General features: G+C 49.5%; 1 protein-coding gene across 1 annotated transcript in view; it reads right to left on the bottom strand.

The window, feature by feature from the left end:
• The window catches only part of LFNG (LFNG O-fucosylpeptide 3-beta-N-acetylglucosaminyltransferase), a 29,422-nt gene extending 14,292 nt beyond the window's left edge, over window positions 1-15,130 (bottom strand). The window contains exon 1 of the mRNA XM_035131304.2: window positions 14,487-15,130. Coding sequence (XP_034987195.1) covers window positions 14,487-14,915 — 429 coding nt within the window. The 5' untranslated portion in view covers window positions 14,916-15,130. The remainder of the gene's footprint in view (window positions 1-14,486) is intronic.
• Between the last annotated feature and the right edge of the window lie 3,035 nt (window positions 15,131-18,165).

The following is an 18,165-nucleotide window of genomic DNA, read 5'->3' as shown; positions in this document are numbered from 1 at the left end:
TATAAGCTTTCATGTGCATGCACACTTCTTCAGATACAGTACTGTATCTGAAGAAGTGTGCATGCACACGAAAGCTCATACCAAAATAAAAACTTAGTTGGTCTTTAAGGTGCTACTGAATGAATATTTTCATGCAGCAGCCATGCAAAAGTCACAAAGGTTTCTACAGTCTCTCTCACTCTCGTCACCCAGGCAAACAAGGGGCACTAGTTCAAGGACACAATCAAGCCAGGCAAAAGAATTGGAAGAGAGCTCAGAGCAGGGCCAGAAAGAGGCAAAGACAACACTTTGCCCCGTCTCCCATATGGTGTTCTACCACACCACACTTGTAAAAAGGCTTGCCTGCTGAAACGGCAGGCTATAGTCTTCCTAGTGCGCTGATGCGCCTGCAATGGGTGCATGGATCTGCATGAACAGGACCAGAAGCATCAAGAGGGAACATCCATTTGCCAGTTTACCCTGGACCCGAGGGCTTCTCATGGATGCACATTTTCTTGCAAATGTCACCCGCATCAAAGTGCCTTTTATTTCCTCATTTAATCCAGATCTGTCATTTCTGCAGAAAAACCAGTAAGTTAACACCCCCACCCCCACCCCCCAACAAATAGTAAATCCATATTAAAAGTGGGCAGGGAGAAGAGAATGGCATGGGGTGGGGGCAGACAACTTATAGATGCTGCCCTCAGCTGCCCTCAATCAACTGCCGTGCAGAAGTGTCCTTTGTTAACCCCGGGACAAGGTTGGTTGGATGATCAACCGGTCCTTTACTTATAATAATAATTTGTTATTTATACCCCGCCCATCTGGCTGGGTTTTTCCCCAGCCACTCTGGGTGGCTCCCAACAGAGTATTAAAAACTTGACAAGACATCAAACATTAAAAACTTCCCTAAACAGGGCTGACTTCAGATGTCTTCTAAAAGTCAGAGAGTTGTTTATTTCCTTGACATCTGGTGGGAGGGTGTTCCACAAGGGGGGCGCCACTACCGAGAAGGCCCTCTGCCTCGTTCCCTGTAACCTCACTTCTCGCAGTGAGGGAACTGCCAGAAGGCCCTTGGAGCTGGACCTCAGTGTCTGAGCTGAATGATGGGGGTGGAGATGCTCCTTCAGGTATACTTGGGACTGCCTCAGTTGTGTCTGGCAGACAGCAGCTGCAGGACCACAGCTCTACCAGCTCTGCCACTAGGTAGGCAGGAGAATCACTTACGTAGACCCAGCTGAGCAATGAGAGCCTGTTCCTCTCCCTCTCCTCCTGCCCTCGTACTGGTCCCATTTCTCTTTTGGTTTGTGATTCATTTCCCTTTCCTGGCAGAGGCAAAGGCCAAGAAGCTGCAAGTAGAGAAAAGGTCCCCCAAGCGGATTGGCAAAGGGCACCCCCACCCCTCCTAGCAGGGAGCAGCGAGTGGGTAGGGGGCGGAATTTTCCTCTTCTTGCCATTTGCGGTCACATTTCACAGCAGCCAACGAAAGTATCTACAGGAAGGCAGAACACACGCGCAAGATTTATCAAGCCATGTGACAAGCTTGCGATTGCAGAAATCTTCCCCCTCATCGCCCACTTCTGCAGAGGCAGCAATCTCAGTTTAAGGAACTGAAGCAATTTGGTGTGATGAAATTAACCCCATGGCCTGCCTTTCTGCAGAACTGCATTACGCACAGTCTCTCTCGCACACCCCATTTTGATTTCTGGAGGAGCAGAACGCGCTTCCCAACTAGATTATCAGTGCCAGGGGCTCAAAATTGCCTGCTGTCTTTACTCTGTACACCTGTGGTTTCTGTGCTCGAGGTCCGAGAAGAACCATTTCCCTGATGTGACGCTTGACACAAATTTGAAGAGGGTCTGGCAAAGGACTTGGCACTCGGAGAATCTGCTTTGGTTTTTAACAGACAAAAGTTTCTAGACCTCATGGTTGGGAAAATACCAGCCCTAGACCCTGCTGCAGAAATTGTAATGGGTCTTTGACCTCCCGCAACCTCAGACCAAGGCACCCCCACTAACTCCCTCAGTTGTGTACCCCACAATTACCCACACATGCCTGAAAGCAGCTTTTCCACCAGTGAAATTGGTTCCACAATAACCACTTTAAAAATAAAAAAATGATGAAGCAAGATAGGATCTTCTGATTTGTGCAGTCCTGCATAAAAGAAAAGTCTGGACTTCTCCCATAATTATTCTTCCCAAAGATTATCCCCACCCCTGCTAACACCTTTAGCACTAATCACGAGTGGCTGCAGATTTAAGCCCCAAATGGCTCCAAGCAGATATTTCTACATGAATGCCTGCACTTTTGAAATTCCCACTGGATGGGCGGACCTGTTGGGCTGGATAGTTCTAGTCCCTTTTGCAGTCTCTCTCCCGGACAGCTGGTAAAGTCCCTGGTGCCAAGAAAAGGGGGGGGGGAGGGAGAGGAAGACATCAGCAGCTGGAGGAACAAAGCTTCTGTTTGGCTTATTGTTTACTGAAAAGACAGAACTCGAACCCAGCCCTTGTGTACAAAACAGGCTGACGCAGACATCCGTTTTGGAGCAGCGTGTTTCTCTTTGCAAAATGCAAAACCCTTTTGCAACCCCTGACAGGCCCTTGGAGAGGGGAAGGGCTCAGGATTTGATCTTGAGCCATGGGGTTGGCAAGGCATTGCTAGAGAGACACAGGTGGCCCTGATCCTTGCCTGCCTCTCTTTCTGCTCCTCTGCTCTTGAGAAGCTGGAAGACCCTCTGCAATTTTAAGTGCTATTATGTTTAATAACCCCCCCTCCCAATGCAGGACAATGAAGGGCCTTGTGCAATTAGATGCCCCCACATCTCTCCCGCACTCCACAGATGCCTCTCCAGGACTTTGGTTTCAAGAGCTATTATGGAGCCTTGAATGGAAATGCCACATTGCCTGGGGCAGCCGATTAGCAGCGCTGACACTCTGCACAGATCAAACCCCCCCCCCGACCCCCATGGATAGGGTGCTGGCAAAGCATGAAGGCAATGGGAGAACTGGGCCGGGAAGCCAGCCTGGAAGGGGAGACTGTGGCAAGCCAACCAAGGTGAACAAACTTGCAGCTTAGCAGTCCAGCACCTGCTCTGCACATGCAAAAGGTCCCGGGTTCAATACCCAGGTAGGGACCTCCTGAAACCCTGGAGAGCTGCTGCCAGTCTGTGTAGGCAACATTGAACTATAGATTGGCCAGTGGGAATGTGACCAGTAGCCACTGGTAGCCTTCTCTCCCATGGATGTGTCTAACCCCTCCACTTTGAAACAAAAGAAAACCAACCAATTAATACAATAGAAACAGAACAGCTACAAAAATTAAATCCCATAATATTTTTTCCAGGTCCTCCGAACTTTTGGCAACATGTCATTTATGAGTTGTTGTTTTCCAGCTAATGCTAAACTCCACATATTTTCACAACAAAGCAAAAGTCACAAATCCAGGAAGGTTTTCCATTTGGGGGTAACTGAAGTTCTGGCAACTGCCAGCATCCATCTCAACAGTTCCTGAGGGCTCAAAGCTTTCGGCTGATCATCCCATAGACTTACTAAACAAATCCATTTGCCATGGGTGCTCTAGTTGAGATTTCTGCATTGCAGGGGGTTGGACTAGATGGCCTTTGGGGTGCCTCCCAACGCTACAGTTCTATGAAGTTGGACTGGGATTCTTGAGCATTTTGCTCATTTCCTGACAAACTGTAGTCCAGAATTTGAATACTGGTGGGCAGTTCCACCACAGGTTGGAAAAGGTTCCCCCTTCTTAAAGTTGTCCAAGCAGGACTCCATAGGGTTAACTCTGCACTGTGCAAAGCAGCCCTTCGCTTGGCCTGCCCAGATCTCCTATCTCTCCCCACCCCCACACCTTTAAGCAGGCCAGGCTTGGAGCTGTGCAAAAGGGAGGTGCAATCTATGCAAAGTCTCCATTATCATGGAATGAGGGTGGGGGCACAGCCCCAGGAATCTCCCACTCCTAAATTTAGCTGGAATCGCTGGCACTCAGCACCCCCCACTCCGCCCCCCAGGCCTAGGACCGTAGGGAGACAGGACCTGGGCTCCCACTGAAAAGTCCTTCCCAAGCTAGCTTCCCACTCTGTGGCAGCAAAGTGGCCAGAACTGGCTGGGAGCACCGGGTCACTGGATCCGGTCGGGCAGGGCCCACACCTGTGTTTGGAGTGTAAACAGTAAACACAGCCCTGTTTCATCTGTACACAGAAGCGCACCGGGCTTTGTGGGGCATGTGTGGAGCGCATGGCACGCACCCTAGCCAGCTATTAACCCCCAGGGCAGGGACTCCAGCCAAGGCGCTATGAAAATTTGGGAGCCGCAGCTGCTTAGGAATGCGCTGTCCCGGAGGCAAATGCATGGCTTGCGGAGAGAGGAAGTCAGGAGAGGGCAAGAGGCAATTATTTAACCGTTCTGCAAAAGAGAACATGGAGCAGGTCAGTCATGATGGCCGGGTGTGCACACACATTTGTGTGTGTGTGTGTGTGTGTGTGTGTGTGCACTTGTATTCCATCACGTGTCTAGATGAGCATAGGATGTGGGACTGAATTACTTCAATGCACACAAAAGCAAAATCTCAAGCTCTCATGGCTTCTAAAGGCTGCTCTTGCCACCAAAGGACGAACCAAGGGCCCACCAATCTCAGTTGTGACCACACTGACTGACAGCCAGGGTTTCAGGCAGGGGACATTCCCAACCCGATAGGAGATGCCAGGGATTTCCTGCATGCAAATCAGGTGCTCTACACCCTAAGCTATGGGCCCTTCTTGATAGGAACCAATAAGGCTGCCTTTTGCTGGATCAGACAGCTGGTTGCATCTATAGCTCAGCATTGCCCACATTGACCGGCAGCAGCTCTCCAGGATTACAGGTGGGGAGTCTTCCCCAGCCCTAACTGGAGAGGCTGGCTATTGAATCGTGCAAAGCAGGTGGTTTTTCTGCTGAGCTACAGCTAAAGTGATCATTTTAGGACTAAGTAGCGCAAACATGCTTTGGGGGTGGCAGCCAGGATCCCCTGCAGGCCTGAATCTTGGTTAAAGAAGATGAAGCAAGGCACTGCAGCCAGGGAGAAGCTAGTCCAAAAAAAATGCTGCTTAAAGATTGAACAGTACCCCATTCCAGCGATCAAGTCTTATTATGCCAGGAGGGCTGGTTATCCCAGGGCTGTGCCAGCTTTGTTTCCACACCACTGGACCCGGGGCAGCCCCATATCTGCCGCTGGCGCTGCCTGCAAGTGGCAGAAAACCCAGACCACCCGCTTTCCTCGGTGCTGAGGTCTCTCTCTTCTTCGGCTCTGCACACTAAGACGATTTCTTGTGTGATCCTGTTAAGGCAAATCCTTCGACTCAGCAGGAATTTGCTAAGTTTGGATTAGCTTGCATCTGTATTCATCTCCCTCCCTCCCCCCAACTGCTCCCTGGCATTGCAATCCTCTCCCCTCTCCTCTGGCTTCCAGAGTATTTCCACACTGAATTGGCCACAATTCTTAAGAACCACTTCCAAAAAAACAGCAGCAGCCCAAAACCACGGACTGGACTCTTCCCCTCGGGGATAGATCACCTGAAGAGCTTCTGCCAGGGTTGGTTTACAGTGGGATGCAGAAGAGAAGCTAGCAAGGGGAGAAAATGTGAATCCTCATTACCAGCTAGATAGATCAGCCTTTCGCCAACCTGGCACCCTCCAGATGTTCTGGACTATGATTGCCATTAGCCCCAGCCAGCATTGATGGACACACTGTAGACCAGTGTCTCCCAAACCTGGGTCTCCAGCTGCTTTTGGACTACAATTCCCATCATCCCTGGTCACTGGTCTTGCTAACTAGGGATGATGGGAGTTGTAGTCCAAAAACAGATGGGAAACACTGGTGTAGGCCAAAACATCACAAGGGCTCCAGGTTGGAAATAAGCTCACAATGGTAAAGTTGTAAATTATGGCTGGGGTGTTTGTTGCAGAAATGGGAGTTAAGTATTCCAGCTGTTGGAAGTTTGGGTGCAACGAGTGTGTATTTGCCATAAGCAGAGCCTGCTCTTTAACAAAGGTTCACTCTACAGAGGTTGCAGTAGGTAACTGATCCTGCTATCCCATTACTAGAAGTGCAAAATCTTTGTTTAGAGAGGCAGAGCAGGAAACTGATATGTGTGGGGTCAGAAAGTTGCTTTGTGCACAAGACAAGGGACAGGATCCAATCACACAGTGTGTTAAGCGCTCGTCCCTGTGCATGTATTGTGTCAGATTCAACTGCCTCCACATACAGTAATTCTTTATGGGTTCTCATCTGAAACAAAGTTATTCTAACTGTGGTGGTTGACCACTGGCTGTGCTTGCTGAGAGTTGCTAGAAACATCACCAAGCCCTCAAGTTATTAGCAGCTTTGGTGTCTGGGAGGGTATTTCCGTAAGCAGTTTATGTGGCAGCAAACCCCGGCGGGGGTGGTGGTAAAAGGGGAACCATACACAGTCAGAGCTGATTTACTGGAACTAAACAGCTGCCCTCTAGCTATATATTTGGATGGTTGTTGCAAGACACTGTGGGAAGTACAGAATGCCCTCAATTGACGTGGGGGTTACGTTCTGTGGGGTCACACCTAAAGCCAAAATTGTATATATTCAAAACAGATTGGGGTACAATGGTGGGTGGGTTTGCCAAAGTCTTTTTCCCAGCTGCCCACTCCCCCTTTTTTATTTATTGTCTAGTGCATAAAGCTAAACGTAAATTACAAGCTTACTGCCAAGCCCTCCACCATCTCCTGGTCATAAGAACGTAAAAAGAGACAGCACAACAGTCTTTTCTACTGTTAACTGAAATTACCTTTAAGTGTTTTAAATTGGTTTTAACTGTTTTTATCTATAATTTTCATATTTCTTGTAAACCATCGTGGTTTTATAACAACCAAGCAGTATACAAATTTCATCAAATAAATACAAATGTGCTGAGCATCTGAAGGAAATAGCTATTGGTATTTGGCCAAAGTAGGAACCTCTTGTACAGCTCTCACTGCCTAGTCACCCAGAGGAGATTCTTACTCACCATGCAGGCGATCAGGCTAGTCACCACTTACAAGCCTAAAACAAAGTTCATTGCAATACTTTTTTCTTCTTCTTCTCACAACAGGACCAAGGGCGCAAAGTTCACTTGTCTAGGCCTGCTCAGTGATGGTGTCAACCAACAGGGGAGACCACGAGGTCATTCTCCTGGCCTACCTATGTATGTGCAATTAAAAATAGACCCTGTGAACCAGCATCCCCAAAAGGCTCATTTAGGAAACCCTTCTCTCATGATTTGAGAATTAACTGGTTCTTAGGAATGCCAGGTCAAATGGAGAGAGGACTCATTTGCCAAATTATACATTTTGCTCATTTCTGCTTGAATAGGGTAAGTCAACTGCACTCGGCTCGTTTGTGGGTTCTGAAGCATAGCTAAGAGCTGAACATGCTGCCTGCTCTCTGCATTAAAACTACAGGAAGGAAGGATGTTCGGTTTTAGATCTTAACATCTCACAACCACTTTTGCAAACAGCCTGAATGCAGCTAAAAGAGGAAGGATAACCTTTAGGGAGATGTTTAATAAATGGCAGGTTGATTTGGGGGGGGGGGGCAGAAAGACCTTGTGCTTTAGATAAACCTCTTAAGACAGACTTCCCCCACCTTCTGCTTCCGGTGTGCATACTTGGAAAACAAACATGCAGTTTTCCCTCAAACATTTGCGAACGGCTTTTTCCACCTGTTAAAGCTCTCCTTTCTTTTCGGTCTCTACTCCAAAATAGCTCCCCATGATCTACGCGCCATTAATTTCCCTTTACACACAAACACAAGGAAAGGGCAGGTAGGCACATTAGAACTGGAAAACATGGCAATAGTTTGAAAACAAGACAGTGTAGGAACTTCAGTGAAGTTGACACGATTCCCTCCCCCCCCCATGGCCTTGCCAAGTCCAACCTGGCTGGTTGGCTTCACTAAAGAGGAGGCAATGCGGAAAGGGCAATGCCAGGATGCCACCCAACACCCCATGGTAGGGCAGTGTGCCAGTGTAGCTGAAGAAGAGTGTAAGTCAGCAGCTGGGACAGACCAGGGGGAAAGCTGTTTCATCGACACAATCTTCATGGAGAGATTTCCCTGTGAAGAAAGGTTGCAGCGCTTGGAACTCCTTGGTTCAAAGAAACGGCAAGCAAGAAGCAACATGGGTGGGAGTTTATAGATGTACACATGGCATGGAGGAAGTGGACAGAGAAAAGCTTCTCTTGAACTCCAAATCGTGGGCATCCATTGAAGATGAAAGTTGGAAGATCCAGGATGAGAGAGGTTCTTTCTTCACGCCTAGTTGAACTGTGAAACTCACTCCCACAGGAGGCAAATTGGATGACTTTAGAAGAGGATTGAGCAAACTCAAGAGGGTTATCAAGAAGGTTATCAATGGCTACTAGACTAGGACAGAAAGAGAGGTTCCCTTTCTTCCTCCACCCTGGGAGATCTTCCCTTCCCTGCCTTGCAGAGGGGGGCCTTTTGCCAGCCATTCCCTCCATGTTCTGAAGTAGATCTTCACTCACCCCATCATCCCTGGAGGGAAAGGGGCTGCCATTCTGCGGTTTGCCTCAGATACCAAAATGTCTTGGGACTGCCCTGCTCTGCCTCCAGGGAGAGGCAGTGATGCTTCTGAATCCCAGTTGCTGGAAGTCACAGGAAGGGAGAGTAGCTCTTGTGCTCAGGTCTGGCTTGCTGGTTTCCCATTGAGGCACCTGGTTGGCCACTGTGAGAACAAGACGCTGGGCTTGATTGAGCCTCTTCATATGCGCTCATGGCGGCAGAGTTGACTTTTGAAGCAGAATGTGTGTACAATGGCAACATACATGAACTGAAGCGTGTCTTGAGTGCAGGGGAGACATCCCTCATCATTACGGAACATGAAAAGGGATTTCACCCACATGTCATTTGCAAGATGCGATTGTGGGAATTCCCCACTCTGCTTGAAGCCTGTAAAAGCCTCCATGCCACAGAGAAGCTGTGCGAATGTGGAACAGAGAAGACAAGGAAGAGGAAATGGTGTCTAGAGAAGAGAGGCCCCATGGCTACAGTCAACTCTATCAATTTTCCCCCCTAAGAAGGAGGGTACATCATGATTAGCAAGAGATCAACTGTTAAAAGGTTGGACTGGATGGGCCCTTGTGGTCTCTTCCAACTCTATGATTCTATGAAAAGGATGTAGGAAGAGCTTGGCTGCTGGATCCAGCCAAAGGCCCATGTAGCCCTGCTTGGTGCCTCTTGGAAGCCCACAATGAGAACAATGTCTCTCCACCTGAGATTCCCAGCAACTGGCATTCAGCCTCGGACAGTGGAGGCAGGATGCAATCATGGCCAATGGCCACTGATTATATCCTTCATGAATTACTCTAATCCTCTTTTTTACAGCCATCCATGTGGGCGACCATCCCTACGCGTGGTGTTGGCAGATTCCATAGCGTTCTGTGAAGAACTTCCTTTGGTCTGTGCTGAATCTCCCAGCATTCAGGTTGTCCTCCAATGCAGAGAAAAGCTTCTCCTGCTCCACTTTCACCACGACACACCTCATTCTATGCACCTCCACCACCATCCTCCCTTATTCGGCGCATTTCCCCCCAGCATCCAGGAAGCCCAAAATGTTGTAACCCTTCCCCACAGCGGAGTTTGCTCCCCAACCTGATTCATTTTACTTTCCCTTTTCTGAACCTCTTCCAGGAAAGAGGAGGAAGAGCCCGTGAGCCTGGCCGCTTGTCTGATCCAGTTCACAAAGTGACACACTCGAGTTTTAGATATATACGCAAAGGACCATCACCTGCTACTGTTGTGGCACATCAGCACTGATCCGGAAGTGTGGGAGCCCCGATCCACTTAAAAACAGAACATATATTGGGGGCGCAGAGAGAAAAGACTGTTGCAAACTTAGGCTACCTCCGAGCAAAGAGTCAGCTCCCATCTCTGCTACAAATCAGTGGAGCATACAGGCCAGTTTTAACTGTAAGGGTTTATCCCAAAGAATGCCGGGCATTTTCGCAAGGCAGCCAGCTGATCATTCTATTAGAGGTCCCTAGCTCTGGTTCCCCGCACTGCACAAAACTATGGTGCCAATCACTCCTAAACTAGTATAAGTCTGCACTGTAGCAAGGCCAAGATTTGCTGACCTTCGCAACCCAGCGCCATCCATCAAAGGAGTTCCTTTGAACAAAGCTTTGGCTTACGGCACTTTCCTCATCCTGGTGCCCTCCAGATATTTTGGATATTTTGGTCATGCTGCCTGGGGCTAATGGGAGCTGTAGCCTAAAAAATAATCTGGAGGGTGGGCAAAGCGAGTTTACAGTCTTCCCCAGAGGCCAACGTATTATGCAAAACTTTCAGGATTCTGAAGGTCACTCAGCGTTTGAACCTGAGAATGCAAATCTGCACTGAGAGGTTGGGACATCGCTCCAATTCCCCTCCCGCTCCTAGCTCTCTCTGCTCTGACCCAAGAGAGGCTTTGGGAAATTCAGTTTGCCTACACCTCAAGCACTGGAGGAGAGAGGTGTAACTCAGCCACCCCTCCAAGAAGAGGCAATGCGGATTTTTGCCCCACTTCCCCCTGCCACCCCCACCCCACCCCACCCCACAACATCTCTAGGCAACCTGACCTGGCCGCTTTGAGCTCCCGCGAGCTCTTCCACTCCGTTCCCACGGAAAAGCACCACACAAGCGGCTGCAGAGTCTTTTCTCAGCCCCCGGGAGAAAAGGGGCTTTGTTAGCTTGCCTGGGGAGACAGCGTGAGAGCAGAGCCGCTAGGCTCTGGGAAGGCCGAGAGGACAAACAAGGCGGAACAAAAAAAAACCCAGAAGAAAGACTGAATCCGTGAAGGGGGAAAGGGGGCCAGCCTTTCCCAGGATTGTCGGTAGGTGTTGGGGGCATTGCCCACCTCCGGGCTCCCACACATGCGTAGCGGCTAGAGATCCACGCTGGAGCGTCTCTGCTGGGCGGCCAAGACGCAAAGCGACCATGAGAATTGGCCTATGAGAGAGAGAGAAGGATGCTCTAAAAACCCGGGTACCCAGCTGCATCCGATGGCTCATCAGTAGCAAGGCACTGCTGCCACAGACTAATGGAGTTATTACTAGAGATGCTTGAACCCCTAGGGATGTTTTGCTCGTTCCTCAGTTTGAAGCAAACAGACCCAATTCCTACTCCCTGCAGAAGGGCACAAGGAGAGCCCTGCCAGATCAGAGCAGATGCCCATCAAGGCCAGCATCCTGTTCTCAGTACCCTGTGGGAAGCCAGAAAGAAGGAGCTACAGCACTCTGCTTCTGCTCACCTGGGATTCCCAGCCTCCAACAGCAGAGGGAGATCATAGATACTGTGGGTTGTGGTCAATGATAGCTGCCTTCTCCATGATAATACCTGGAGCAGAAAGCAGCTGTCCTTTGGCTTTTGCACTGCTCTGAGTTTGGGGAAAACTGTAAAACTGGGGGATTTCTAAGTGCTGCGCAAGTGACTGCCTCTGTGTCTCTTTTGCACCAGGTTTTTTTTAAAAATAATAATAATAGGGTAGCAGTAAGATTTTTCTGGAGTTGTGGCAGACATGTACAAGCTACCAAGTAGTTTACATGCACACTTCTGGTTCCCAGGCTATCATCTCTATAGATGCAACATCAGGCACTAATTTGATACACAGGACAAAAGTGGATCAAACCAGTGCTAAAATTCACCATCAGCAATGGGCTTACGGTAGTCATTCTCTCTGTCTTGCCTTAGTTTCCCCACCTGTAAAAACAAAACCCATCCTGTGCTGGTGTACAGGGGCAGAATGAAAAAAAGAACCCGCATTTTGAAAATTAAGATGGTTGTATAAATAATAATTTTTGAGAATCACTAGCACTTTAATGCTATTTTTTCAAGCCACGAAACTTTCCAATTCTTCATCTCCAATTGCTTTGGGGACATCCTGGAATTCCAGACACAGTTTGGGAAAGGGGGGCACTTGGTGTTTGAAGACATCCCCCCTCTTGGCTCTAAAACAAGCCTGAGAATTCTTTTTCCCCCTCCCTTCCCTTTTTCTTTATGCAAATGAGCCTGGTCTTAAGTCTCTGCTTTACATCTGACAAAGCCCAGTCCAGCGACACAAATTGCATTTCATGCTCCTCAGTCTCCAATCTTCCTGAGAGAGAGAACACAGAGAAGAGAAAGAGGGAGAGAAAGATTTGGGGAGGAGGGAATAAACAGGCACCAGAGCCTGAGAAGAGGGAATCGTTAAAGCCTGCTGTTTGTTAGGGAGCAGATTTAAATAATGAAGCAGCTCTCTGGCAGTCAGACCAAGGGGGAACCTTTGCAAATATACCTTGCAGAGACTGATGCTATACTGTATATGACAGGCTTTGCCAACCTGGCCCTTTCCAGATGTTTTGGCTGAGTGGTGCTGTGGTCCAAAACATCTGGACGGCACCACCACGTTGCAAAGCCTGCATTAAGGGGCACAAGGCCAGCTCCTCGTAACCTAACAGTCACAGGAATGCTCAGCTACACAAGCTAATAATAATAATAATAATAATAATAATAATAATAATAATAATAATTCCTCTACTCTCCACCTTGTAAGCTGGTCTGATACCAGATTCAAACTGTTAACCATTCCCCTTAGAATTGGCATTTCATGCTGAGAAGCCTTGTTTTCAGAGTGCCTTGTGCCTTTTGACAGAACGACAGACAGTCCCCTAGAATTCCCTCAATCAAGCCTGAAAGTGGTTTTAAAAATGTAGCAGAAACCAGGGCTGACCCACCCCTGAGACAAGTTAGGTGACCACCTCAGGTGGCAGGATCCACAGGGACAGCAGATTCCGCTGTAGATCTTCCCTCACCCCTTCTTCTCTGGTGGAGAGAGGGGGAGCCAGTCTGGGGTCCACCTCAGGGGCCAAAATATCTTGGACTGGCCCTGGCAGAGACACACACTGTCTCTAAAGTGCCATTATCACATCTGATCTGCACTTGGACAGGGGACACTTCGATCTGCTGCTGCTGCTAAAACTTTATTCCTAGCGAAGCAGTTTAAGGGTAGCATTCACAACCACAGTGGCAGGAAGAGCATAAGGCTCAGGTGGGGCGATTGCATGAACATTTGCTTGCAGTGGTGTGGTGCAATGCTTTCTTGCTGGGAGAACAGCCCTCTTCTCTTCCAAACCTTACATGCCTGTCTGCCCTAACAGGTATCCAACATGGGTGTTTGTGTGCAACTTGACCAACTTTGTAGCAACTGCCCTAGAGCAAACGAGCCTCTGGAGGGAGAACAAGGCATCTCTCACCCTACCCAACACCCTTTTCAATTTATCAGAGAATCTCAACTGATAACATTATGTTGCCCCATTGCCTCCTTTTGCAGGAGAAAATGCAACTGACAGAGCATCCACACTGGAATGCAGAAGGTCCCCAGGCATCAATCCCCAGTGTCTGCAACCAAGGCTGGGAACATCTCTCTTCTGAAACCTGGAGGGACGCTGCTGCCAATCATCCCCAAGCAGCGATGGACCAACTGTCTGGCTCTGGGGTCAGGAAGCTTCGTTTTTAGGCAGCCATGGGGTTTGCCTGAGGCACCTGATTTTCAGCAGACTCTGAAAAGGGTTAGTCGGGGAGGAAGGGACCGCTTGAGCATGTGCAGAGTGCCTTTCTCTCACCATTGAGTCAGCCACAGAGCAGTTCTGCTCATTTCAGAGTAGGGATTGCAGGTCAAGTTTCAGAAAGACAACTCTCTTTGTAAGCAAGCACTATTGCCCTACTGCAACGCGTGGAAACAATGGAAACCACAAAACGAAAACCTCTCTCTCTCTCTCTCTGTGCGTGTGTGTATGCCACTCAAGCAAGCGAAATAAGCCTCCCTTGACTGAAACCATTTATAGGAGGGCAGCAAAAGAGAGAGGGAGGGAGGGAGGGAGGCTGGCTGTGTGGGCTTGTGGCAGAGGAGCGTGCCTCACTTTCCCTCCCTGGGGGGCAAGGGCGGAGACGGCACAGATCAAGGCGCTGGGCTTGCAGTTACTCGCCAGCCTGCATCCTTCCTGCTCATTAGCACGCCGTTGGCACGGGCTGGCACCGCGCAGCAGCAGCAGCCCGCTCGCTGCAGGCACACCGCGCTTTCTGGGTGGGTGCTAGCCATCTGAGGGGGGCTCTGCGCGCGTGGAAGCGGGTTCCCGGAGCTTCCTTGCCACTACAAACTTGCTTCCAGGTTCTAGGCTCAGCCTGGAAAATACGCTGCCCGGGAACACAGAACCCCCATAAGAGCGAGTTTCCACAAACCTATTTCCCGTCCCAAAGCTCAGCTTTGGCACCGCCAGCAATGCTCGAAGCCGAGTGTACCCTTGAGCATGCACAGAGTGCATTCATCCACCACCACCGCAAGTCTTCCAGCAACAGGGGATCGGGTTTTTTTGCGGGGAGGGGGGGTTGACAGTCATCTTATTTAAAAGATGCACAGCATCCATCCCATAACTGGGCGGTGGGAAGACACACACCCGCGGCTCCATCCCCTTACCATGTCCTTGTTGCGCGAGATCCACGTATCCAGCAACAGCTCCAGCCTCGACTTGTGGAACTTCTTGGTGGTCTTGACGGCGATGAAGACATCCTGGGGCGAAATGTCCTCCAGCTGCGGCCTGGCCGCCTTCCCTTCCTCCGGGCCGCCTCCCACCGCCGAGGCCGCCTCCGCCTTCCCCCGGGCCAGCTTGGAGAAGTACGCGCTGAAGCTCCGCACATCGCGGTGGCTCTGCCCCGCGGGCAATGCAGCTCGCAAGCCCGGCGCGTCGCCGCGGGAGCCCTCGAAGGGCTGCAGGAGGAGGCCGGCGCCGCCGCCCCCCAGGCTCAGCACCTGCCCCTTCTGCTGGTCCACCACAAGCACCAGGAAGCAGGTCAGCATTGAGCCCACCAGGGACAGCAGAAGCTTCTTCCCGCAGCTTTTCAGCATCGTGGATTTCGGAGGTTTTGCAGTTTTAAGTGCAAATGGGGTGGGGGGAGCTGCCCAGGTGCGCGCGAGGCACAACAACCCTGCAAAGACTTCCCCGCGGCAGGAAAACCCTGCCTTGCTCCAGCAGAAGCAGCAGCAGCAGCAGCCACCCCGACCCGGGTCTCCCCTTCCTCCGGGCGCGCCAAGCTCAGCGCCGATCGCTTCGCTGCAGCGACTCAGCCGCGATTTAAAAACTCCTCTCTCTGTGGCCCCGCCCCTTTGCTCTGAGTGGCTCGCTTAGGCCGCGCCCACTGAGAGACGAGGCGGGCTCAGAACGTTGCAACATTGCAGGACGCGGGGCCCCCGGGCTGTAAGGTAGCGACGGGTCTCCCACGTGGCTTAGCTTGGAAAAGCGGGGGGGGGGGGGGAGGGACGGAGACTATAAAAGTGAGGGAGGGTCTCCCCTTGTCGTAAAGCTCGCTTGCAACAAGGCAAAGCGACGCGGGGTGGGATTTTGTGCGGAAGGGGACCAGCCCACGCTTTGAGATAAAAAGTGCTTGTAAAAAAAAAAGTGTTGGAAGGAAAGACATTCTTCCTCGCTCCTGCCATTCGCAAAACAGCCACTAGAATATTTTTTGTTTTGTCTCCTTTGAAACAGGGACAAAACAGACACACGCGCACACCCTGCAAGCTGAAAGCCCGTTCTCTGTGCTGGACTCGGTGGAGAGTGGTTCTCTGAGCATGTGCAAAATGTGCTCGCTTTGGCAGCACATACAGTAAAACTGGAAGGACACAGAGAAGATCAGCTTGGTCTGAAGGCAGCCCTGTATCAGGAAGGTTTTAATGTTTGACGTTTTACTTTGCTTTTATATGTACTGTAAGCCGCCCCAAGCGGCTGGGAAAACCCTGCCAGATGTGCAGTGTATTACAATTACTATTATTTTTATTTTTATTACCCCTTTGGATAGCTGTTGCAAATGATGTGGTTGCGCGTTCAGGGTGAGGCGCCTCGATTTCCTCGCCCAAGAAGTCCTGCTCAGGAGGTGAGGCTGTCCGGAAGTTCTGAAGCTCAGCAAGGAAGCCAGGGGAAATCTCAGGGGTGGAAAACATCCCTCTGGCAAGAGTAGTAGGCCATACTCTGGGGCAAGAGGGCCAGATTTTGGCTGGATGATGGTCACCATGGATGGCTGCATGGTTTTCCTCCGCCTTCATTTTATTCCCTGCGAGGTCGGTTAGTCTGGGAGACGCGACTGGGGTAAATTACCCAGTGAGTTTCATAGTGGAGTGAGGATTCAGCATAAGAGGCAAACAAGGTGTGATCAGGTCACCCAAGGAGGTCTTTCCAAGGGTGCCAACAGGATTTCCTGGGTGTCAGACACTGTGGATTAGGGCCCCTGCACACACACCCCAATCCTGCTCTATTGAGAAAAACTGCTGCTTATGTACATGCATCAACTAGAGAAGCCTACCTTCCAGGACTGCTGCAAATATAAAAGTGGGGAGAGAAGAGGATAATGTTCACAACCTTGAGCAGCTGGGTGGAAAAGCAAGATACAAAATGTATGATGTCACACAGCGCAGAGTTAAACTATGGAACTCACTCCCACAAGAGGCCGTCACGCTCTCCCCCCCCCCCGATCATTTTCATTGCTCTTTTCCAACTCTACAATATCCATTTTGAAGTGAGGCGACCAGAACTGCATGCGGTCAGACCCATTGGTTCACCAAACGAAGCGTTGCAAAGTCTGGATTAACCATAAAGCAAAATAAGCAAATGCATAGGGCATCTAGGGAAGGGGGGGGCACCACAGAAATTTCCCATTGCCAGATTTTTAACATTAATGGTCACAAGTTGCTCAGCTGAGCGTTCATTTTCTCAGTTGAAGTCTATTAAAAATCCCAACAGAACAAGTATGCAACAAGGCAGACTGGGGCCTTATCTCTACCAAGCATAGAAGCAGATGTGTTACATAAGTTTTGAGAATCTAATCAAAGACGTTGCAATTAGAGAAAGTAGAAGGAAAATTAACAAATATATAAAGTGGAAGTATATAAAAGCAAACATTATTTTCCATCTTACTGTAGGTTTCATTTCATTTCGAAAAATAAAATTTTATTTTATGGTTGCTTATTGTTTATTATTTGAAATAGATATATATGGGTGCACCAAAATCTTTTACGTGCTTGGGGCCTGTAAAGGTCTCAATCCATCCCTGAGTGTTGCTTACACTGATTCTCCAGAGTTTCATTTGGGACATTTGCAGCCCTGCCTGGAGATGTCCGTGGCTGAACCTCAGGCCTTGTGCATGGAGAGCAGGTGCTCAGCCCCTTTTGTATAAGGGAACATGTGGCTGCCCAGATGTTTTTGGACCATAGTTCTTATCAGGCTTGACTCTACTGACTGGGGCTGCTTGCAGTTGGCATAAGGCACCAATCTTATATTGATCATATCTCCAAAGGTAGACCCTGATAGTCCCCCTTGAACTGACCAGGACTCTGTTACTTAACCAACTTCCTGGGCCCTTTGCAAGGTCTGCATCTGCTGGGACTTGTTCCGTTTTAAGTTAAAAAGAAGAAGTCCGCACACACAGTGTAAATCAAACATTTGCATTTACCAGCCTGGCAAACAGATGTCTCTTCCTTAATGCATTTCAGTGTTATACGAGGATCATTTCTCAGTGGAAATGGAGATGGATAGAATGAGCACAGTCACTTTGTGGTGAATGATAAAAAAATATATTACGCTGCAGCAATATGGTGGACATATGGCATGTTGATGAACTAGACCCATAATTAGTCCCATTCCACCTGCCACATGCCCAGTTTTCCAAATGTTTGCTATCTTTTTTGCCACCTGCCATTGTCTAAAATACTGTTGTGCAGACCTCAATCTCCAAGTGCCAAGAGGCTCCAGGGGCTCAGAACATTAACACCTCCGTAGATCTTGCTTCTCCCTCAAGTTTCCAGAGGAGACCCATGCCCAGCACAGAGCAAGGCATGCCTCTGTGTCTCCAGCTTCCAGCATCAGTCAAGCTCACGCACAACTCCACACCCCCCATTGTTCTCCATCCTAGGATGACTGTGGCATCTAGCCAGATGAGGTACGGTAGGAAAAGGCCTACAGATCTGTCTCTATGGCAACAGGACTCGCTCTTTTAAGATGCAGATGTTTTGGTGCTTAGATGAACAGCTGCCTTGACAAAGGAACTGGTCTGACAGGTTTCTTATAGACCCTGCCCTCACAGATTCAGAACCGCACGTTTGGAAGGAA

Source organism: Zootoca vivipara, chromosome 14 (genome assembly GCF_963506605.1).
Source record: "Zootoca vivipara chromosome 14, rZooViv1.1, whole genome shotgun sequence".
Lineage (NCBI taxonomy): Eukaryota > Metazoa > Chordata > Lepidosauria > Squamata > Lacertidae > Zootoca > Zootoca vivipara.
Note: the sequence above shows the minus strand (reverse complement) of the source record. Positions and strands in the feature narration are given on the sequence as shown.